Source organism: Calidris pugnax, unplaced genomic scaffold (assembly GCF_001431845.1).
Source record: "Calidris pugnax isolate Ruff unplaced genomic scaffold, ASM143184v1 scaffold174, whole genome shotgun sequence".
Lineage (NCBI taxonomy): Eukaryota > Metazoa > Chordata > Aves > Charadriiformes > Scolopacidae > Calidris > Calidris pugnax.
Window position 1 is genome coordinate 1,095,363 of NW_015090907.1, and position 22,194 is coordinate 1,117,556.

The window sequence follows — 22,194 nt, forward strand, 5'->3', positions numbered from 1 at the left end:
AGCATTTTCAGACACCTTAGGACCCACCAGTTCACTCCAGCAGCAGCTCTTTCAGCTGCTTGTCAGGAGATTTCAAAATTTTCCCTGTTTTCTTTTTTGTTCTTTTCATAAGGAACTGTTTTTCCTGGGGGCAAGGTGCATTTCGTAGAGAACTACCACATGGTTTATAATAGCTCTAAAAATGCTTTGTAAAATCAATGAGCTGGAGCGCAGCAGCAGTCCCAGGGGTGCCCCGCTCAGGCAGCAGCGGGTGAAGGAGCTCACCCAGGGCAGGCTCTGCTGTGGTACCTGCTCCAGCATCACTGCCTTGGCTGGGGGCAGCAATGGGCATAGAATCAGAGGTTCACAGAATGGTCTGGGCTGGAATATCATCCAGTTCCCACCAGTTCCCACCCCCTGCCCTGGGCAGGGACACCTCCCACCAGCCCAGGTTGCTCCAAGCCCCCTCCAACCTGGCCTTGAACCCCTCCAGGGATGGGGCAGCCACAGCTTCTCTGGGCAACCTGGGCCAGGCTCTCACCACCCTCACAGCAAAGAAGTTCTTCCCCACATCTCAGCTCCATCTCCCCTCTTTCAGTGTCAAACCCTTCCCCCTCATCCCATGGCTCCCCTCCCTGATCACGATTCCCCCCCCAGCTTTCCTGGAGCCCCTTGAGGGACTGGAAGGGGCTCTAAGGTCTCCCCAGATCCTTCTCTTCTCCAGGCTTAACCCCCCCAGCTCTCTCAGCCTGTCCTCTCAGCAGAGGGGCTCCAGCCCTCCCAGCATCTCCGTGGCCTCCTCTGGCCCCACTCCAACAGGTCTGTGTCCTTCCTCTGTGCTGAGGACTCTGTAGCTGAACACAGGAGCCCCACTCCCAGATGATGTCTCCCCAGAGTGGAGCAGAGGGACAGAATCCCCTCCTTGTCCTGCTGGCCACACTGCTGGGGATGCAGCCCAGGATGCAGGTTGTTTCTGGGCTGCCAGTGCACGTTGCTGGGGCGTGTGGAGCTTCTCACCCACCAACACCCCCAAGTCCTTCTCCTCAGGGCTGCTCTCCTCTCTCTCTCCACCCAGCCTGGATTTGGGTTTGGGATTACTCTGATCAAGGTGCACGACCTTGCACTTGGCCTCGTTGAACTTCATGAGGTTCACACGGGCCCACCTCTCCAGCCTGTCCAGGTCGCTCTGGATGGCATCCCTTCCCTCCACCATGTTGACTGCGCCACACAGCTTGGTGTCATCAGCATCCCTGCTTCTTGCTCAATCACTTTCCAGAGCTGTCTTGGGAACTTTATTTCTGTGCAACTTTGAGGTCTAAAACTCTCATGAGCAAGACAGCTTAGCTGAGATGTTCTTCAGAGCTGGTGCTACCTTGTGGTGCTCTTCCACGAGCTGTGCAGGACACGCGGTGGTAACTCAGTGCTGTGCATGGAGAGTGCAGTTGTGCAGACTTTGGGAGAAGCCCTCGCCATCTCCACAGAGGGTCAAGGCTGTTTGTGTGGGTTAGGGCAGCTGCAATAACCTGGAGTTGATAAATAAGGAGCAATTCAGGCTCCACTTCTCGGTGTACAAGATCCATGTGTGCCATTTTTCGTGGCTTTTGCATTTGTTTCTCAAGCCTTGCCACCTCCTCATGCAGTTAAAATGATGAAGCTGTAGCAGTTTGCTGCTTTTTATGTTATTTCTTGCCGTTGTGGGAGAACACGAGCTGGTGAGCACTAGGCAGACTGATGCAGGTGCAGATACCTTGTGTCGGGTCATCTCTGGAGCTGTGTGGAGGAAAGTGCATGCCTTGTGGACTTCTATCATCCATGTTACCTGGGGTGAGGACAGGGAGGTCACTCCTCTCCTCTGAGGTGCCTGTAAAGCAGGTGACATGAGCAGATAATGTTGAAGAGCGTATTGGTTGGCTTCCTTCACTGACACAAATGCTTTATTTCTTGTCTTAGCCATAGACTGGAAAGATGGTAAAAAGCACAAGTATGGCCGCCCGTCAGAGTCTCCCTCCGAGTACCAAGGTAAGAGAGCTCCCTCTCCCTTCTTCTCCCTTCTCCCTTCCATCTCCCTCCTTCTCCCTTCTCATTTTTTTTTTTCCCCTAAAAGCTTTTTATGTTGCTTGGGTGTGGGATACTGCAGCATGGCAAATTAGTTTACAGATAAAATCTGCTTTTTCGGGTGGTCCTTGTGTGCTTTGTCTCCAGTGGGGCTTGTGACAGCAGCACAGGGGTCGGTCCCTTCTCACTGCCTTTGGAGATGTGTCCTGAGCTTGGGCAGGAACGGCCGTGGCCTTTGTGCAGAGCCTGCAGGTTGAGTTCATAAAGCTGGTGGCTCCTGCTGTCTCTCAGGGGGCACATGCAGGTGATTTCCGACTTCAGGAAGTTTATGTAAAGCTTGTATAGTTTAGTAAAAGGTTTTAGGCCCCATATTTTACTCATAGAGTATAATGATGTCCTTATGTCCTTATATTCCCCATGTCCCTACATTAAGGTGCTGTCCATACTTCCCACCAAATACAGAGTGACAAGAAGCTAAACGATTGCCTGAGTTAGGCCATTTCTAACAGGAAACACGTTTGCCCTCGTGAAAGGCTCCCCCGAGTGTCTCAGAACTGGGAGAGCTGAGGTGGCTGCTGTGCTGCAGGGGCTTGGTTATCCCAGGCCCTGAGGTGAGACTCAGGGTGGTGGTTCTTGGGCACACTGGGGTGCATCAAGAAGAGCGTGGCCAGTAGGTGGAGGGAGGTCATCCTCTGCTGCTGCTCTGTCCTTGTGAGGCCACATCTGGAGCTCTGAGTCCAGTTCTGGGCCCCCCAGTTCAAGAAGGACAGGGAACTGTACAGCAGAAGGCTACGAAGATGATGAGGGGACTAGAACATCTCTCTTACGAAGAAAGGCTGAGGGACTTGGGGCTTTTGAGTCTGGAGAGAGAAGGCTGAGGGGGGATCTCAGCCATGCTTATAAATACTTAAAGGACGGGTGTCAGGAGGATGGGGCTGGTCTTTTTTCAGTGGTGCCCAGGGACAGGACAAGAGGTAACGGGCACAAATTGGAGCATAAGAGGTTCCGTCTCAACATGAGGAGGAACTTCTTTCCTGTGAGGGTGGCAGAGCCCTGGGAGAGGCTACCCAGAGAGGGGGTGGAGTTTCAATCTCTGGAGACATTCAAATCCTGCCTGGACACGTTCCTGTGGGACCTGCTCTGGATGGCCCTGTGGGAGGCCCTCTGGGTGGCCTCCCTCCAGCAGGAGGTTGGACTGGGTGATCTCCAGAGATCCCTGCCAAACCCAGCCAGTCTGTGAATTCTGTGACTGGGGGCCACCATCAGCCTTCACTGTTCTCTCTTGGGGTATCTCATCTGTCCTTGTTGGACAGACAGTGGGAAGGACCTTCTCCAAGGGGAGGAAGTTTATTAGGGCCTCCAATAAAGTGCTGGGTCCTCTGTCACCCCGTGGTGAGCTCCATGTGACATTACAGGGCAGCGTCACAACTCCCATGGCCCGTGTGTGGTCTGCCTTCAGGACGTTGGGGGCTCCATGGCAGCTTCCCCTCTGCTGCACGCTCTGCACCGTTGCAGATGTCAGCGGGACTGGCTGTTGTTTGGTGGCAACGCTGACCTGAGAGGAAGCTTTCTGTGAAGTTCAGAGCCCAGTTTTCCCATCAGCGCTCATGGTAACCCCACACCCAGCCTCTCGCTTCGCTGCGTCCTGGGGCTGGTTGGGCCAGGGGAGGAACGCTGGACATGTTGATGGGTACGTGGCTGCTCAGCGAGCAGCAGGGGTTTGGGGATTGCCTCCCTGCAGGAAACTGGGTGGCTCCTCACTGCCCGGAGTTCAGGTGTGCAGCGAGGGGTGTGGAAATGTGACAGCTTTTGGCACAGTCCAGGCTGAGAGGATTCTGCTCAGAGCTGGTACCAAGCTGGGACACCTCGGAGAATCACAGAATTGTCAGAGCTGGAAGGGGCCTCTAGAGATCATCCAGTCCAACTCCCTGCCAAAGCAGGGTTGCCCAGAGCACATCACTCAGGAGCATCCAGGTGGGGCTTGAAGATCTCCAGAGAAGGAGACTCCACACCCTCCCTGGGCAGCCTCTTCCAGGGCTCTGGCACCCTCACCCCAAAGAAGTTCTTCCCCATATTTGAATGGAACTTCCCATGGTCCAGTTTGTGCCCATTGCCCCTTGTCCTGTCACTGGGAACGGTGTGGTGTTTGAAACCTATTTGTTTTGGCTCACACATCTTGCGTTTCTTCGGAGCGAGATAGTGGGTAAGCGGGATCCCATTACCAGGTGTAGCCGTTACCAGTGGAGAAGGTGCAGCTGGATCCATGGCTGAGAATGTGCCTGGAAATCAGTGGGCAGGAGGTGCAGGAGCACTGCCATCGCGCTGGGAGAGCTGACCCCTACGGAGGCTGTGCCCAGATGTCAGGGAAGCCACCGTCGCCTTTGGATCTGCTCATTTTCATAGCGAGTTGGCTCAGACCGTGCTGCTTTCATGTGCTGCCTTGATGCTCGTTAGCAGACACACATATGGGCTGCAGACTTTAATGGGATGCCTTGATCTGGGTAGGGCACGTTCTCCTTCACAGATGTGACCTGAAACGCACATGTATCATTGCTGTTGGATTGATGACCCCTTGGGAGCTGAAATGCTAATGGAGCCCAAACCAGACTTTGGTTAAAGATATAAACAGAAACTCCATCTTCATTTAAATTCTGGGCAAAAGATCAACACTAAATGCAGCATGATGCGAATCCAAGCACCAGGGTGCGGAGCTGCATTGTTCACAGCTACTGTAGTTTGACCCCTTGGGTGTGTGGAGTGTTTTGTTTGTAGTAAATATTTTTGAAGGTTAAGACATCAGAGCCCAGATTTGACACTCTGCCTGCGAGTAATATCCCCCTTTGGCTCGGGTGCCCTCAGAGCTTTCCGAAGGCGAGCAGAAGCGAGAGACGGTTGCCCTTAGTGGGCGTTTTCACAGCCAAGTTACAGGGAGTCATATAGATTTACAGTCCTTGGCTGTTGTTTAGCTTACAGATGTAATTATACAAATGTGGTGTTTCTCATTAAGGGTCCTTCTCTCATTTCTTCCTGTAAAGAAGATCTGATGTACGTGATACAGAGGAACACGGTCCATTCAAACGGTGATCCTTCCAGTCTGGGGGAGGATTGAGGGGGGATCAAAGAGAAGGCAGAGACCAGACAAACCAGAGGGTGATTTCAGGCTGTGGGACATTTTGCGTGTTGTGCTGGAAGCTGGGGCAGCAGCAGAGGGAGTGTCCCCCTGTGCTTTTCGGGGTGAGAAAGGATTTCAGTCCCTACAGTCAGCTCTGGACGATCCTGCTCCATCACCAGTAGAAAGGACACTTTAGGACTGGCTGAAGTTCTGGTTTTTCATGAAGCAAAGTGATTCACTGGGAACTGGAGAAAAGCCACCAGGGTTTTTTTGACCAACACTCAGAAAAAATTCCCCAGTGTTCCCTGCCCAGGCCAGATAAGAAACGAGCATCCTGTCCCTCTACAGTAAGGCATCCAATTTATTAATAGGAATAAGAATATTGAGAGAATATAAAATAGGAGATAGTGGGTCTGTGCTGTACGAGAAAATGAAGCAAGATGTTCTCAGTGTTTCCCTGTGCCTGTAGAATGGCATCAGGCAGCACCCGGAGGTTGGGTGTCCCGGTGCCAGTGCCCTGGTGTGGGGCTGGGCAATGGGGCTGGAGCGGGATCTGTGCGGGAGGAGGGTTTGGAGGAGCAGAGGCTGAGAGTGTGATGTGTCCATCCTCAACCACACGCACTCATTCTCAAGGACTAGAGCTCGGTCCTTGTTCTCTACTCCTTGATTAATTTTTAATTTTTTTTTTAATCTACTTTTTAAATTTTAAGGCCTTAAGTGCCTCTTGCTTTTTTTGTATTTTATTGCCAGCTCTCCCTTTACTGTAAAAAAAAAAACTTCTGTGTTTCGCCATTTTCTTCTGATTCTTCCTGCAGTTTTTGTGTAGAAGCTGGTCATATTTGGTTACATTTAAATGTACTTTGAATCCTGCTTGAAAAGTGTTGTATTATGAGCTAAGTACTGTGAATGAATTCATTCCAAACCATTCCCCACATTCTTGCGCTGAGGCAGCGGTGGCAGCCTCCAATTTCAGAATATGGTTTCTGTCCTGGTTTGAGGACAATCCTGAAAAAGCTGTGCAGTCCTTAATTGTCCTTGTCATGCCGTCTTTATGGAAAGAAATGACCCATAGTGAACAGAGAAGGAGGCATCATAGAATCATCTAGGTTGGAAGGGACCTTCAAGATCATCTAGTCCAACCAGCAACCTAACTCTGACCAAAAAAAAATATCACTAAACCATGTCCCCCAGCCCCATGTCAACTCGTCTTTTGAACACCTCCAGGGATGGTGCCTCAACCACTTTCCTGGGCAGCCCATTCCAAGGCTTAAGAACCCTTTCTGTATCAAAATTTTTCCTAATATCCAACCTAAACCTCCCCTGGTGCAGCTTGAGGCCATTTCCTCTTGTCCCATCGCCTGTGACTTGAGAAAAGAGACCGACCCCCCCTGGCTACACCCTCCTTTCAGGGAGTTGGAGAGAGCGAGAAGGTCTCCCCTCAGCCTCCCTTTCTCCAGGCTGAACACCCCCAGCTCCCTCAGCCTCTCCTCACCAGACTTGTGCTCCAGACCCCTCCCCAGCTCCATTGCCCTTCTCTGGACCCGCTCCAGCACCTCAATGTCTTTTTTGTTGGAAGGGGCCCAAAACTGGACCCAGCCCTCGAGGTGGGGCCTCCCCAGTGCCCAGTACAGGGGAACTGTCACCTCCTGAGTCCTACTCCCCACGCTGTTCCTGACCCAGGCCAGGATGCTGTTGGCCTTCTTGGCCACCTGGGCACACTGCTGGCTCCTGTTCAGGTGACCAACACCCCCAGGTCCTTTTCTGCTGGGCAGCTCCAGCCACTGAAGGCTTAATTTTCTCTTTTCTTGGAGTTTAGAGAAGTCTTTCTGCTGCTTCTGCTTTTCTTTTCAAAATAAAGTCACCAGAACCTGAGCTGTGAGTAGCTGCTGGTGGGAGGGGTGTGTGTTCATCTGGTACTTGGGTCCCAGCAGGCTCTAGAATTAATCTCAAATAAGTTCCATGTCCAAACTCTATTTTTAGAGGCGTCCAGCTGGCTCAGAAACGTCCTGCTCCTGCTGGGACCGCACGGCATCCATCCCGAGCGTGGTGTGAGCTGCTGCGGGGAGGGAATGGCCTCGCTCACCTTGGAGCAAGGGAAAAGTGGAAGGAATAAAACCATGACTACTTTTAATAGCGAGGGATTGAAACCAGCTGAGGGGAGAGGAGGTTTCTTTTTTGAAATAAAGCTGTTATGTGCAGCTGAGCCTTTCTGGAACCCTTGCTGAGCCCTGGGGCAGGGAACACAAACCTCAGCCCCGGGGCTGTCGTCACGGGCACCCATGGACCCTGTGCCAGGGACAAGGGCCTCTGAAGGGCCACCCCATGTGGGAAGAGCCCAGATCAGCCGCCGGAGCGAAGGGGTGGGATGCAGCAAGGCATCTCCATGCTGGGAGCGCTTGGGTTTGCTTTGGCCAGGTATTCAGTGCAGATTATTCATGCAAAGAGTTTTATTGACATAACCAAGTGTAAAATTGCATCTTCAATTAATGCAAAAGGATTTTGGTTTTGCGAGAGCATCGTTGCCGTCGGTGGCTGCGTTTCTCCATTCACCCCGGTGAGGTGCTGTTGGCTGGAAGGAAAACGCCTGCAATAGATGGAAACGCATCTCTGAGGAGCAAAGAGCTGCTGTCAGTCTGTAAACAGAAATGTGTTCAGCCACTGTGGCAGCAAAACTATTTTTTTCTGTTCATTCCCACTGTAATTAGCAGCGCACTAGTCACCTGCATGGGAGATGGCAAGAAAGCAGCATTTCTTTGATTTATTTGCAGCTAGTAAATTGTTGAGCCCTTCAGCCTTCTCCGTGCACGAGAGGCAGAACAAAAGTAATGTGTGCTGACCTGAATGCCTGAATTTTTAGAGGTGTGGTTCACGCTGCAGTAGCTAAAATGGCTCTTAATGTGGCTTTTGTTTTGAAAATAGACTGATTAAAAACTTGCCGTGAATAGGGGAAGCAGTGGCTGACTCTCTAATTGTGCTGCCACCAATGCTCTTGAAATGGCTGGAGCACAGCGGTCTCCCGGGAGCCATTCAGATGAACAGGAGCTAATGTCACTCTGGAAGGACCCTTTCCCAGCTGCTCAGTTTAAATGGCAGAAGTCACGATTTGCTCAGATAACGAGAGCTTTTGATTCCTCATTTAATACCGGGTTTCCCTGGGTGTCACGTTGCTTCTGCCCTCCCTGCTGTCCATGGAAGGTGCAGGCAGGGAGACACCGTGCTTCCTCCAGCGCCCGCAGCAGCCGAGGGACTTTGGTGTCAGGTGTGAGTCTCCACTCAGTAAACCCCACTTTGGAGAGTCCCTGCTTCAACCCTGCCCGAGCTGGGGACTCCATGTCTGCTTCGGGAAATTAATTGCTGACCTGTCCACTAATTGCGGGGGACCTGCCCGGACCCGCCAGCTGGTGGGGCAGGCAGCATGCGGGGCTGGACGGGGGTTTGTAGTCAGCTCAGTGCAAAGTTTCCTGTTGTCTCGGGCTGCTTTTAGCCCCCAGTGACTTGTTTTTAATCCCCAGCCTGAGCAATGTGTTTAACGAATGTTTTTTAAGGGGCAGTTGTCTGGAAGACTCCACGGATTCCCCTCTGCGCCGTTGTTTTCTCTGAAGTTGGAGGTTGTTATCCTCACTTCTTGCAGAGCCTCCTCGGCAGCGGGAAGCCCTGGGCAGCACCACGCTTTGTTCTGCCTCCCAGCCGCAGCTGTAAATCTTCTGTGGCCACAATCATGAGAGGATCTTGATGAAAACATGTTGCCTGTGAGCACCTCCTCTGTGAGGAGTGGAGAACTGCCGGCGTTAGCAGTCCAGCCATCTCTTTTTCTGAGATTTTTGCTCGTCAGTTCCTATTTGAATCCTTTTCTTTTTTCTCTTCAGGTCACTTCACCTGGGAGAAATACCTGAAGGAGACATGTGCCATCCCAGCTCCTGCCCATTGCTTCAAGCAGGTAAGAGGGTGAATGGAAACAGGAAAGGCCAAGGGCGATGGTTCCCTGGGGACCCAGGAGCTCTGTGCCTGGAGTAGGCCCCTTTTTTGGCAAGGAAGTTGCTTAAGGATATTGGAAACTTAATAGAAATCTTAAGTTTTCTGAAGCAAAGATAAAAAAGATATGTTCAAGCACTCCAAATGTTAGAGTAGTGCAGAAGAGTTAACTCTCAGGTGTTCGTGGATGGGAACACAAAAATGCTTTTTCTCTCTGCCAAGCGCAGTGTCTTGGACAAAATGTTGCACGTAGGCTGCGACCCAGGTTTGGGTGGCTCCTGGGTGGCCCAGCAAGGAGATTTTCATAAGAATTCACCCAATCTTTGTGAATTGAGCAGCACCCCCCAGGCACTGGGTGCCTGAGCCCAGAGGTGACAGTGCTGAGTAGAGGGGACCCAGCACTGAGGTGGCACCGTACCCTGCCCCGGACAGAGCGGCAGCAGCGCAGGGGAGCTTCGCTTTGGGTGCTGGGTCGGTGGGTGATTCTCCAGAGAAGAGGCTGAGAGAAGGGGGTAGATCTAGTTGTCCAGATGCTGCAGCAGGGATAGACAGCGGTCTGCGTCACAGATCTGCCAGGGCTTGATGAGCTTTCTTTGCTGCTCCACGATGTCTGCCCCACGCTGGGCTTGGAGAACGCTCTTAGGCTTCGGTAGAATCAGTTTTGATGCTGTTGGGGCTTAAGTTTTGTGACTGAGGTGGTGCGTGTGTTGGAAATCCTGTCTCTGACTGGGTCCCTGTTCTTTTCTTTGCAGTCGTACACTCCACCTGCAAACGAGTTCAAGATCAGTATGAAACTAGAAGCCCAGGACCCCAGGAACACCACCTCCACTTGCATTGCCACGGTGGTGGGTCTGACGGGCGCCCGCCTCCGCCTGCGCCTCGACGGCAGCGATAACAAGAACGATTTCTGGCGGCTGGTGGACTCTGCTGAAATCCAGCCCATAGGAAACTGTGAGAAGAACGGAGGGATGCTGCAGCCTCCACTGGGTGAGCTGAACTTCAACTGTCCAGCAACCACCTACGTTATCTGGGGGGAAACCCCAGGGGTTTTTGTATTTCTGTGCTTGGGACAGAGACCCATGGCCTGCCCCTGTGGTTGTAGCACAGTCCTGTCAGCCTGGGCTGTTAAACAGATGGATCCCACCCCAGGTCTGTATGTCCACATGGACATCATGGCCTGAACAGGGAGATGTTCTAGAGTGTAGAAGAAAGAGCTCTTTGCACCTGGGTGAGCTGCTTGCACTCCTTCCAGCTCAAGCTGTGGATCAGCATGTCCTAATCATGCTCTTATGCCTTCTGAAGTTCTCCCTCTATACCTCAGAAGAAAAACACATTTTCCACCTATTTGTGTGAAAGAATTCTAGAGCTGCTTCGTTTCCCAGAGGACACACAAGCAGTCGAGGGGCACCCCGAAGTCCTGGGGACCCAGGTAGCGTTGGAGGCAGAGTGACTGAGATGGCCTTTCCTGGGGTGTTTGTTGCCTGTACAAGGAGAGAATGAATCCAGGCTCTTTATTTCGTGGGAGACAGCACACGGTCACACGGGCAGTGTTGGCCCATGGCTCTGGCCACGGCTACAGCTCTGGCCACTGCCCTTCACTTTGGGCTCCTGATCCTCTGTGAGCGCTGCGCTCTCAAAGGTGGGCTTGGTGAGAAACAGCCACCATCCACAGCCCGTTCCCCTGTGCTCCTCCTTGGAGCCAAGCTGAGCTGGTGTCTGGGTGAGGGGCTTTGCTGGGCATCTGTAAATCTTGGTGTAGAGAATAATCAAGAGAACATCTGCTGTATCGCTGCTAATCCTGACACAGTGATTTCAAAAGCCTTCACATCTTCATTCCTGCTGTCTCGGTGTATTTGTGCCCAGGTGCCTTTGGGGCAATAGCAGCCTGGTCAGAGACAGGCCGATGGGGAACAGGATGTCTGAAAAGGTTCCCTGTGATTTAGGTCCCGTCTCACGTGAAGGGATGCTTGCAATATTTCATCTGTTTATTTATTTAACTATGCCTGGCTACAACTTTATAAATAACCAGGGCAGTTGAACACTTCTTCCAGTCTTGTCTGGAACTTAAACACACATACTATTTTTTTTTGACACTGGCCACATGATGAGCTGATTTACTGGTTCTTTCCCCATTAAGCAGCAAGATGAACCTGCTTTTGCATTTCTGCTGCCCAGTACTTATTTATTTGTGAAGTGTCTTCATAAATCTCTCACTCAATTAGCACATCCCCGAATAATATCAAGCAGATCTATAGTGATGCAAGAAATCTTCACTTAGATACCTTGAGTTAGGAATATTTTTGCTCATTCTTTTTCCTGGAGCAGCGTTTGTGGGTCTGGATCCCCCAGTACACTCTCAATTGCAATGGGACACTTGGACCTGACCTTTTTGAAGGAAGAAACCTCAGCAGGTGCATGTTCTGGCACATCTCACCGCACGAATGTGTGCATGCGAGTCTAGTTATACCCTTTCCCTTCATAACTGCTACAGACAAAACCTGCTGCAGCTATTAGCATTAAAGCTCCCATGTTTTATGTTACTTCCACACATGTGCTGTCCATGTCAACCAGCAGGTCCAGAGAGGTGATTCTACCACTTTACTCTGCTCTGGTGAGACCTCACCTGGAGTATTGTGTGCAGGTCTGGAGCCCTCAATATAAGAAGGACATGGACCTGATGGAGAGGGTCCAGAGGAGGGCCACAAGGATGATCAGGGGGATGGAGCACCTCTGCTACAAGGACAGGCTGAGGGAGCTGGGGTTGTTCAGCCTGGAGAAGAGGAGGCTCCGGGGAGACCTAATAGCAGCCTTCCAGTACCTGAAGGGGGCTACAGGAAGGCTGGGGAGAGCCTGTTTAGAAAGGCCTGCAGTGACAGGATGAGGGGTAATGGCTTTAAGCTGGAGGGGAACAGATTTAGACTGGAGATGAGGAGAGGGTTCTTCACTGTGAGGGTGGTGGAGCACTGGAACAGGTTGCCCAGGGAGGTGGTTGAGGCCCCATCCCTGGAGATATTCAAGGAGAGGCTCGACGAGGCCCTGGGCAACCTGGTCTAGTTGGGGGTGTCCCTGCTGACTGCGGGGGGGTCGGACTAGATGGCCTTTGGAGGTCCCTTCCGGCCTGGACAACTCTATGATTTGCAGCCATCTCATTGAAGCCCTGGTTCCAGGGAGCAGCTCACAGCCCCAGCAGCCATCTCATTGAAACCCTGGTTCCAGGGAGCAGCTCACAGCCCCAGTGCAGCCCGTTCCTCGCTGGAAGAGATGGTTCCTCCTGTGCCTTGTCTGATTTTGCCAGCAGATGGCAATGAGTGCAGTGGAGTTCAGAGCACAACTCACTCTGACAGTGCCAGAGGAGAGGGCTTGGAGTCTGGAAGAAGTCTGTGTGTCCAGCTCTGATCTGTATCATCTGGGCCAGGCAAGAGTGGTTTCTCTCTCCTCTCCTTCTCCTCCTGAGAAGGGATCTCATCGATACTGAGCAATAGCTAAAGGGCAGATGCTGAGAGGATGGGGCCAGACTGTTCTCAGTGGTGCCCGGGGACAGCACAAGGGGCAACAGGCACAAACTGGGACATGGGAAATTCCATCTCAACATGAGGAAAAACGTCTTTCCTGTGAGGGTGGCAAAGCCCTGGAAGAGGCTGCCCAGGGAGGTGGTGGAGTCTCCTTCTCTGGAGACATTCAGACCCCACCTGGACATGTTCCTGCGGGACCTGCTCTGGCAGGGGGTTGGAGGAGATGATCTCCAGGGGTCCCTGCCAACCCCTGCCCGTCTGAGATTCTGTGATTCTTGCATCCACCATGAAGACAGGAAACAAAAAGTCAGTTCTGCAGTTGTCCTTTCTGCCTGCAGAGGGCAAGGGCCCAGAAAGCTCAGAGCCTGTGAATTTGTTTTTTTCTTCCCATAAGACCCTTCCTGTTCTTTCTCTACATTTTTTCACAGAAGTCGAACCAAATCCTGCCATCCTTTCCTCTAATGGTTAAATCTGTTTCCCAGCCAAGTCCCAGCCTCTTTATTTCTTCAGGTTAGCTTGTTGCCTGCAGCTCACTCTTCCTAAAAGGTGGAGGAGGCCACCCAGAAGCTGAGATTCCCTGTTGAGGAAGAAGTTTCATAGTCTGAGTGGGCACTTGCTGATTCCCATCTCCCCTGTAGCAGGATCAGCGAAGCTGCAGCACAAAGTGCTCTGCCTGCATGGTCAGTGTACAGACTGCTGTGATAAGTGAATATTGCAGCCAGACTTCCATTTCCAGATGTTTATTTTCAACACCATAACGTTTTGTGTTCAGAGTATCTGGAAAAGGTCAAACCTGACTCTGCAGCATGAGGAGGAGGGTGGGGTGGGATCACAGTGTGTACCCGCTGCAAAGTTCCCAGCAGAGCAGGCACGTGCTGAGGGATCCAGTGGCCCCCACAGCCTTAAAGTCTCCATCTCTGCTTCCTTCTCTGCAGGCTTTCGGCTGAATGCCTCCTCTTGGCCCATGTTCCTTCTGAAGACTCTGAATGGAGCAGAGATGGCTCCTGTCCGGATTTTTCACAAGGTATTTTATGTGCTGTTTGTGTAGATGTCTTTCTGGCACCTTCCCTTTACTGCGGAGCACCAAAATCACAGCTGGTGTGTCCTGTGGGCTGTGCTGAGCCCAGCAGAGATGAGCATTGCCCGGCTTTGCCACGGTGCTGCTTCTCTAGGACAGATCTGTACCGTCTGCTGCTGTGTCCTGGCAGTGTCGGGGTGCAGACAGAGGTCTGCTAAGAAGGTGGTTTGAGCTCCAAAGGCCCAAAAGCTTGGGCTTCAGAAATGTTCTGGGTTTTCAGTTGGGCTGCAGGCACTGCTCCAAGTCAGGAATGCAGTATGTGAAGGTCAGCACCTCTCTGAAGGCTCCTAATGCAAATACTGCTGTGAGGCAGCGCTGCAAGGCTGATTTCGTAATCTGTGTTCTCACACCCTTTGGGAAGTCAGAGGAAGACAGGAGCCAGTGGAGAAGCCTGTGCTGTGCCATGGGGTGGCTGGTGTGCCTTTAGTGTATGTCAGCTCTAAAAGACCAGGAAGAGCAATCCCCAGCTGGTTTTTTAAAGCTCCAAAGCTCTTTGCTTTGGGGCTTTATTTCCTGCCTGTGCTGCACAGCCTTGGCACAGGGCGCGGTGTTAACATGGCGCTGTCTGGATTTGGTGGGTGGTAGCAGAGCAGTCAGCAGTGGACTTCATTCCTCTTGACTTGGGCACATGACTGGGTAGCCAGGCCAGCATGGGCACACCTCATGGGGTTCAGATCCAGCCCAGTAGCTCCCTTCTTCAGCTGCTGGTGGAGGTGAGTTTGCTGGTGGAGGAGACAGCCCTAGTCTGGGGAGACGCTGGCGTATCCTCTTTGAGCACATTTTCAATTTCTCCTTGTAGGAACCACCATCTCCATCCCAAAACTTCTTCAAGACAGGTATGAAGCTGGAGGCAGTGGACAGGAAGAACCCTCACTTCATCTGCCCGGCCACCATTGGGGAGGTGAGAGGTTCTGAGGTCCTCATAACATTTGATGGCTGGAGAGGTGCCTTCGATTACTGGTGCCGATATGATTCCCGGGACATCTTTCCCGTAGGCTGGTGCTCGCTGACTGGAGATAATCTGCAGCCCCCTGGAACAAAAGGTAAGGCCCACGTTGGTGCTTAGCTGTCTTCCTCCTCCTCTCAGCTCTCAGAGCAGCGAAGCAGGCCAGGACTAGCAGCAAGGGCATCTGGGTGCCCTCTCTGGCTTTCCTACTGCTGCTTCACGCGTGGCAAAGGTACGGGTGGTCGTACCTGTTAGCAGTGTCACAGCCTGGCGCCAGGGCACTGAGAAACAGCCGTCTGTAAATATGGGCAGGATGAGGGCTGTGGAGGAATGGGGGTGCTGTATGGCCCTGCCGAGCTCTGCTCCGCTTCAGGAATTCACGGCGTCTCTGGAACACACATTCCTGGGGACTTTTTCACAGGGGGACTGGGCTATTTGTGCGTATAATAAGGGAATCATGGAAGTTACTAAGTTGCAGGACTGCGCCTGTTTGTACTTGTGACAGTGACATTGCTCTCCCTTGTGCTGTGTCTCTGCTGTGAGCGTGCAGACAGCGGGTCTGGGTCAGGTTTTACCTGCCGTGTTCCTGGGGCCGTGACGGGCGGTTGGGAACGAGACTGGGGAACTCGGGGCCTTGCAGAGGTCTGAGCACTGGCTGTGGAGATTTTCAGATGTGTCTCTAACCTGCTGGCACTGCAGTTGTGTTTAGGACCAGGGAGCTGTCATTTTCCTCATGCATATCCCTCTGGCATTTGCTGGCTGGCAAGTCCAGCACACACCTGGCAATGACATGGGAAGCAGGAGAGCAACCTCTCCTGGACCTGACCTGGAGCATTTCTGCTGGAGCGTTTCTCTGATGAGACTGTTCCTCTTGAGAATCCCGCTGACCCCTCAGGTGGGCCCTTTCCTGCCGTCCCTTGGGGTGAACCATTGCTGTCCACGTGCTGCACGGCTGGTGGGTTGCCGGAGGTCACCTCGCACGGCCTGTCTGCAGGCCAGGCTGTGGGCCCCCCTCGGCTGGGGATGATTTCTGTAATGGTTGGGAACTGGAAGGCTCTCACTGTTTATCTTGGATTTCTGCATCCAGCCTTGATGTTCCGGGCCTCTCCCTCACCTCTGGCCGTTTGTTTGCCGCCTGCCTGCTGTGCCCCACAGGGCTGCCAGGGACCTCCCAGCTGTGGCTGCCCTCTCCAGCACTGCCCTGGGGTCAGAGGCTCTTGCCCAGTGTCTCCAAGGTCCTTTTCAGGTACTGTGTGAGTGGCTACAGACACGTTTGTGTTGGCTGGGAGCTTTCCCGGCCGTGAACTGGAGGTGGGAGGTTTCAGGAGCGAGGTGGAAGTTGCCTTCCCAGGAGTAGGAACCTTTGTCTGAGCCGTCCCTCCCCGGCCTCCCTGTGTCAGGGGTGATGCTGTGAGTGAGCAAAGCATCCAGAAATAACACCCCATCATGGGGGCGACACTGTGGTAATTTGGAGCCACTTGGAGAAGTGTTTGCTTGCCCCCTCGTCAGGCAGCAGTGACAGGCTCTCCCTCTGCACTGGCTCCATCAGCAACGACTCTGCCGTTCCCACTCACATGCAAAACCAGTGAACCCCAAAAGTCACGTCTCCCCACTCCCAGGCAGAGGCAGCCCTTGCTCTTGGACAGGTTTCTGCTCTCTTTGCTGTCTTTTTCAAGTACTGGAGCAAGAGCAGGGGTTGGCAGAGGTTTCACAAGCCATGCAAAAACGCCAGGGAGTCGGGATCAGCTTTGTCTCTGTGGTATTTTACTTTCCTCTCTGTGGCTCCCCCCTCCCTTTCCTGCCCCAGACTTTCCACTTTGTGGGATTAAACCGAAAGAAGGGAGCCCTGGGAACTTTCCTCCTCTGTAATTAAATTCCTCCCTTATTCCTTTACTCCTCAGTCCTGCTTTGGAGGAGGGTTGAGCAGAGTCCTCCCAGGACCTGCGAGTGCTTCTCTTGGCAGGCTTGGAGGATGCTTCTCCACAGAGGGATCCCCCTTCAGCTCCAAAAAGTGTCCCTGTGTGCCAGCCTGCAGCCTGCAGGACCACGCAGTGGAGTTTGGGAGCTTCCCTTTCTTACTGGGAATTGCCCTTAGATCAGGGGGACCTGGGGAGACGCAGGAGGTCAGAGCTAACCGTGGTTATACCGGGCCCTGCTCATATCCTGGACTGGTGGGTGCCCTCAGGGCGAGATGCCTGGGGGGGCTGAGAGGTCCTGCGAAGAGTTAACTCCATCGAGACCCATGGCTTCCTGGGGCTGAGCGAAAAGAGGCCTCAAGAAATGAGCTCATGTTCAAGGGAAGCAGAACTTCAAAGGGTCCAGGCGTGTTTATTTAAAGCTGGTAACTTAATTCAGCTCTAATCTGTCCTTTCTGCTGGCTGCCAGTAGAGGTGGAGGAGTGCGGGTCTTCTCCCGGGCACATTCCAGCTCCAGGGCCTCCCACTCCCACCAGTGTTTGCTCAGCTGGGGTGACTGGGCAGGGCGCTGATGGAGCTGGGACCAGCCACACCAAGGGGAGCCTTCAGGAGGGCCCAGGAGTGTGACGGGAGGAAAGGGTGGTCAAGGGGTGAGAAGGAACCGCTCTCTGTGCCCCAGGTTGGTCACTGCATCGCTGTTGGGACATCTGTCCCTGCTGGGAGAGCTCCGCTGGCCAGTGGCCAGATGGCTATGGGCTCCTGGGGGTCTCCTGGAGCTCCTCTCTCCGTGCATGGAGCTGGGGGGGTCAAATCAACACGCGCCACAGGGGAAGCAGAGCTATGGGAGGGCTGATCCCCTCTCTCAGCCTGCGGGCTGGGGCTGGAGGTTGGCTCTGCTGGGCTCCCAGAGCTCATCCTGGGCGTCCTCGGCTCCTCAGCACCAACGCGGCCCCCGTCGGGGAAGGCAGGTCCCTGCCCCGTCCCAAAGGGAGAGGGACTTCTGTGGGGGTGCAGCGTCCTCTGGCTTCCCCCCCTGCCAGCGGGGCTCTGCCGGGGTTGTCTCTCGGGCAGGAGTCCCTGCTCCCCTCCTCACACGTAGGGTACAGCCTCCTGTATGTCTTTACATGCCTCTTACACACGTGTTCTTCTACCCTTAAACACCAGTCCGTGGCTATTGGGAGTAGGAGGTGGGATGGACTGACTTAAACCATGTGTTGGACGGCAGCTCCAAGCTCTGCTTGGAGGGTGGGCTGTGTTTCTGGTGGGGTTTGCAGTTCCCTTGCACAGGAGATGCTCATGACTCCTGGGTTTACTTTGGAGTTTTAGAAATCAGCTTTTCTTGACTGTTTCCAGAAGAGCCATTTGCACGTTCATTCTTACTGAGCCAAGCAGTCATCCTAGAGAAATACTGAGTGAGAAATATTACAGAATCATAGAATCATCTAGGTTGGAAGGGACCTTCAAGATCATCTAGTCCAACCAGCAACCTAACTCTGACCAAAAAAAAATCACTAAACCATGTCCCCCAGCACCATGTCAACTCGTCTTTTGAACACCCCCAGGGATGGTGCCTCAACTCCTTCCCTGGGCAGCCCATTCCAAGGCTTCATAACCCCTTCCGTGTCAAAATTTTTCCTGATGTCCAACCTAAACCTCCCCTGGAGCAACGTGAGGCCATTTCCTCTTGTCCCATCGCCTGTTCCTTGGGAGAAGAGACCGACCCCCCCTGGCTACACCCTCCTTTCAGGGAGTTGGAGAGAGCGAGGTCTCCCCTCAGCCTCCTTTTCTCCAGGCTGAACACCCCCAGCTCCCTCAGCCTCTCCTCACAAGACTTGTGCTCCAGACCCCTCACCAGCTCCATTGCCCTTCTCTGGACCCACTCCAGCCCCTCAATGTCTTTTTTGTTGGAAGGGGCCCAAAACTGGACACAGCCCTCGAGGTGGGGCCTCCCCAGTGCCCAGTACGGGGGGATGATCACGTCCCGAGTCCTACTCCCCACGCTGTTCCTGACCCAGGCCAGGATGCTGTTGGCCTTCTTGGCCACCTGGGCACACTGCTGGCTCCTGTTCAGCCCACAGGCCACCAACACCCCCAGGTCCTTTTTTTGCCAGGCAGCTCCAGCCACTCTGCCCCCAGCCTGGAGCTGCAGGGGGTTGGTGTGACCCAAGGGCAGGCCCCAGCACTTGGCCTTGTTGAACCTCATCCCATTGGTCTCAGCCCAGCAATCCATCCTCTCCAGAAACCTATACTGTATTTATCTACCTATGCATAAACCAGCTGAATTAAGGGTGTGTGGGACATCAAATGCAAACTTACTGCCAAGGTTTTGGACTTGCCTGTTGCGTGATGGGGTCAGAGTTTCAGAATTAAGGTGAAAAAGAGGAGAATGGAGTTTCCCCGTCTTTAGATATTGCAGCACACAAGAGCAAGGCCAAAACACACTGCGTGCACATTGCTAACAACATAGGCTTTTCCAGCAGAAGAGCCTGAAGGTGTGTTGGAAGGGATGGAATTGTCCCCATCATGCAGGGCTGTGGCTTTCCCTCTGAGCCCTGTAGAGACTCAAGTGATGCTGTAGCAGATACGCGGCAGGAGGGGACTGCTACTGCTCAAACCGAGAGCTTTGAGGTTCAGATTAAGCTGTGACACACACAAGCAGTGTATGAGTCTGTGCGGTGTAGCAGTGTTGGGTAGGAAAGTAATTTGGGAGGAAAGCAGAGATTGAAGGAGTAAAATCCTTAGGTCACAGAATCATAGAATGGTCAGAGTTGGAAGGGACCTTAGAGATCATTGAGTTCCAACCCCCCTGCCCTGGGCAGGGACACCTCCCACCAGACCAGGTTGCTCCAAGCCCCATCCAGCCTGGCCTTGAACCCCTCCAGGGATGGGGCAGCCACAGCTTCTCTGGGCAACCTGGGCCAGTGCCTCACCACCCTCACAGTAAAGAATTTCTTCCTAATATCTAATCTAAATCTCCCCTCTTCCAATTTAAAACCATTCCCCCTTGTCCTGTCACTCCACTCCCTGACAAAGAGTCCATCCCCAGCTCTCCTGTAGCTCCCTTCAGATATTGGAAGGCTGCTCTAAGATCTCCCCAGAGACTTCTCTTCTCCAGGCTGAACAACCCCAGCTCTCTCAGCCTGTCCTCGTAGCAGAGGTGCTCCATCCCTCTGATCATCTTTGTGGTCCTCCACTGGACCCGTTCCAACAGATCCATGTCCTTCCTCTGTTGAGGACTCCAAAGCTGGACACAGAGCTCCAGGTGGGGTCTCATGAGCACAGGGTAGAGGGGTAGGTCAGCTCTTGTGAGTTGTCCCAGGGGGCAGCTGAGCCCCCACCAGCCACTCAAGCCGTTCAAGAGAGACAGGGAACTACTGGAGAGAGTCCAGCGTAGGGCAACAAAGATGATGGAGGGTTTGGAGCACCTCCCTGATGAGGAAAGGCTGAGAGAGCTGGGGCTCTTTAGCCTGGAGAAGAGAAGGCTGAGGGGAGACCTTATCTACGTTTACAAGTACCTAAAGGGTGGGTTGAAGGAGGATGGAGCCGGACTCTTTTCAGTGGTTCCCAGTGACAGGACGAGGGGCAACGGGCACAAGCTGGACCATGGGAAGTTCCATTCAAATACTTCTTTGGGGTGAGGGTGGCAGAGCCCTGGCAGAGGCTGCCCAGGGAGGGTGTGGAGTCCCCTTCTCTGCAGATCTTCAAACCCCACCTGGATGCTCCTGAGTGATGTGCTCTGGGCAACCCTGCTTTGGCCGGGGAGTTGGGCTGGATGGTCTCTATGGTCCCTTCCAACTCCGACAATTCTGTGATTCTCATCATCCCTCCCTCCTCCTTCCCCAGCTCCTCTTGCTGAGCACAGGGTCACAGGGTCCGGAATGTCCCTCTGGGCAGTTGGGGGCAGCTTTCCCAGCTGTGCCCCCTCCCAGCACCCCGTGTCCCCCAGCCCATCGCTGGTGGGGGGTGAGGAGCAGAGATGACTGTGACACCATGCAAGCCCCTCTCATCCATGGGTGAGACACGGCGGTGTTACCAACACTGGTTTGGTCACAGACCCGAAACACAGCCCCGTACAAGCTGTTATTGAATAAAATTAACTCCAGCCCAGCAGAAACCAGTACAGTACTTTTGCAAAGCTTTTTGCATGCATTTTGCTGTTTCTAAATGTCCTGCTCTTGGGGGAACCCAGGCTTTTATGGCTCTTGAACAGGACAGAAACACAGCCCTGCTCTTGGGTCACTGACATAAGTGAGGCGTGGATTTGGAAAGCTGCTTTGGAGAGTCCCTCTCAATTATAAGCAGCACAGAAAATCAATCTTTAGGATCAACCTAAAGAGTAAGGATTGTTGCTTAGTTATTTAAATCCTGTCTGGGGAGAAAGAGAGCAAGAGATGCACATAGGGCGGGGGCTGCTGCTGTTGGGGTTCAGCACAAGACAGATTGAAGAGGGAAATAGGAGACTGTGATAGGAAACACTGTGAAGAAAGAGGTAAGAGGGCAGTTAATGATTGTAGTTTCCGGGGTCACCTGCCCTCGGCAGGGAGGTGGGGTGAGGGAAATCCCCCCTCAGCCAAGGCATGGTCTTGTAGACAGGCGATGAGTCCGCTTCCATGGGAAATTTCGGTTTCCATAACCCATCCCAGACTAGAGGAAAGTTCAGCTCTTGGTAGTCAGGGAAACACACATTGGAGGAGAATCCACGAGAAGTTATTTTCCTTTCTGAAGTGGTTTGTGGGATGGAGAGCTGTGAGCCCCCGGGGGAAGAAAAACCAAACCAGGGTTGTCTCAGGTACCTTCCATCTCTGAGCTCTTCCCCCACAGAGGTGGTGCAGCGAAGAGTCCATCCACGCAGATGAGGGGACATGGGCCGGGGAAAAGGGACTGAGCAGAGGGGATCAAGGCTTTCTGCCTTCACAGGCTGATTGCGAGCACAAGGATCTAAGATTTTCTGCAAGATCTGGGGGTTTACATGACAGAGCATGTAGAACACTTTTATTTAAATATTAGCTTTAGATTTCAAAGAAATGCCTGCATTTTTCTGGGAGTTCTGGGGTTTCTCAGGAACTGTGGCTGTAATTTGCCTGAGAAAGTGTGAGATGTTCACGGGACCCCCAGGAGGCCCTGCTACTGGCTGTGTGCATGATCCCACCGGTGCTGCTGCTGGAAGATGCTGTGGAGGGATGGTCCTCCTTGGTCTCTTGAAAAGTAGCTCATTTTCCAGGTCCTGAGAAGTCCAGATTTAATCCTTGCACACACACAGATGCATACTCTGCCACTTGCAATGGCATCCCTTAAGGCTGCTAGACCATGTTTAGCCCATAGAATCATAGAGTCACCCAAATGGTTTGGGTTGGAAGGGACCTTAAATCCCATCCAGTCCTACCCGCTGCCCTGGGCAGGGACACCTCCCACCAGCCCAGGTTGCTCCAAGCCCCCTCCAACCTGGCCTTGAACCCCTCCAGGGATGGGGCAGCCACAGCTTCTCGGGGCAACCTGGGCCAGGCTCTCACCACCCTCACACCAAACAAGTTCTTCCTCAGATCTCATCTCAATCTCCCCTCTTTCAGTTTAAAACCGTTTCCCCTCATCCCATGGCTCCCCTCCCTGATCCAGAGTCCCTCCCC

General features: G+C 53.1%; 1 protein-coding gene across 5 annotated transcripts in view; it reads left to right on the plus strand.

The window, feature by feature from the left end:
- The window catches only part of SCMH1 (sex comb on midleg homolog 1 (Drosophila)), an 81,061-nt gene that overhangs the window by 23,402 nt on the left and 35,465 nt on the right, over positions 1-22,194 (plus strand). For all 5 annotated transcript variants that reach the window (XM_014949188.1, XM_014949190.1, XM_014949191.1 and 2 more), the window contains 5 exons: positions 1,930-1,998; positions 9,013-9,083; positions 9,871-10,105; positions 13,566-13,654; positions 14,508-14,751. In XM_014949188.1, the coding sequence (XP_014804674.1) occupies positions 1,930-1,998; positions 9,013-9,083; positions 9,871-10,105; positions 13,566-13,654; positions 14,508-14,751 (708 nt within the window). The remainder of the gene's footprint in view (positions 1-1,929; positions 1,999-9,012; positions 9,084-9,870; positions 10,106-13,565; positions 13,655-14,507; positions 14,752-22,194) is intronic.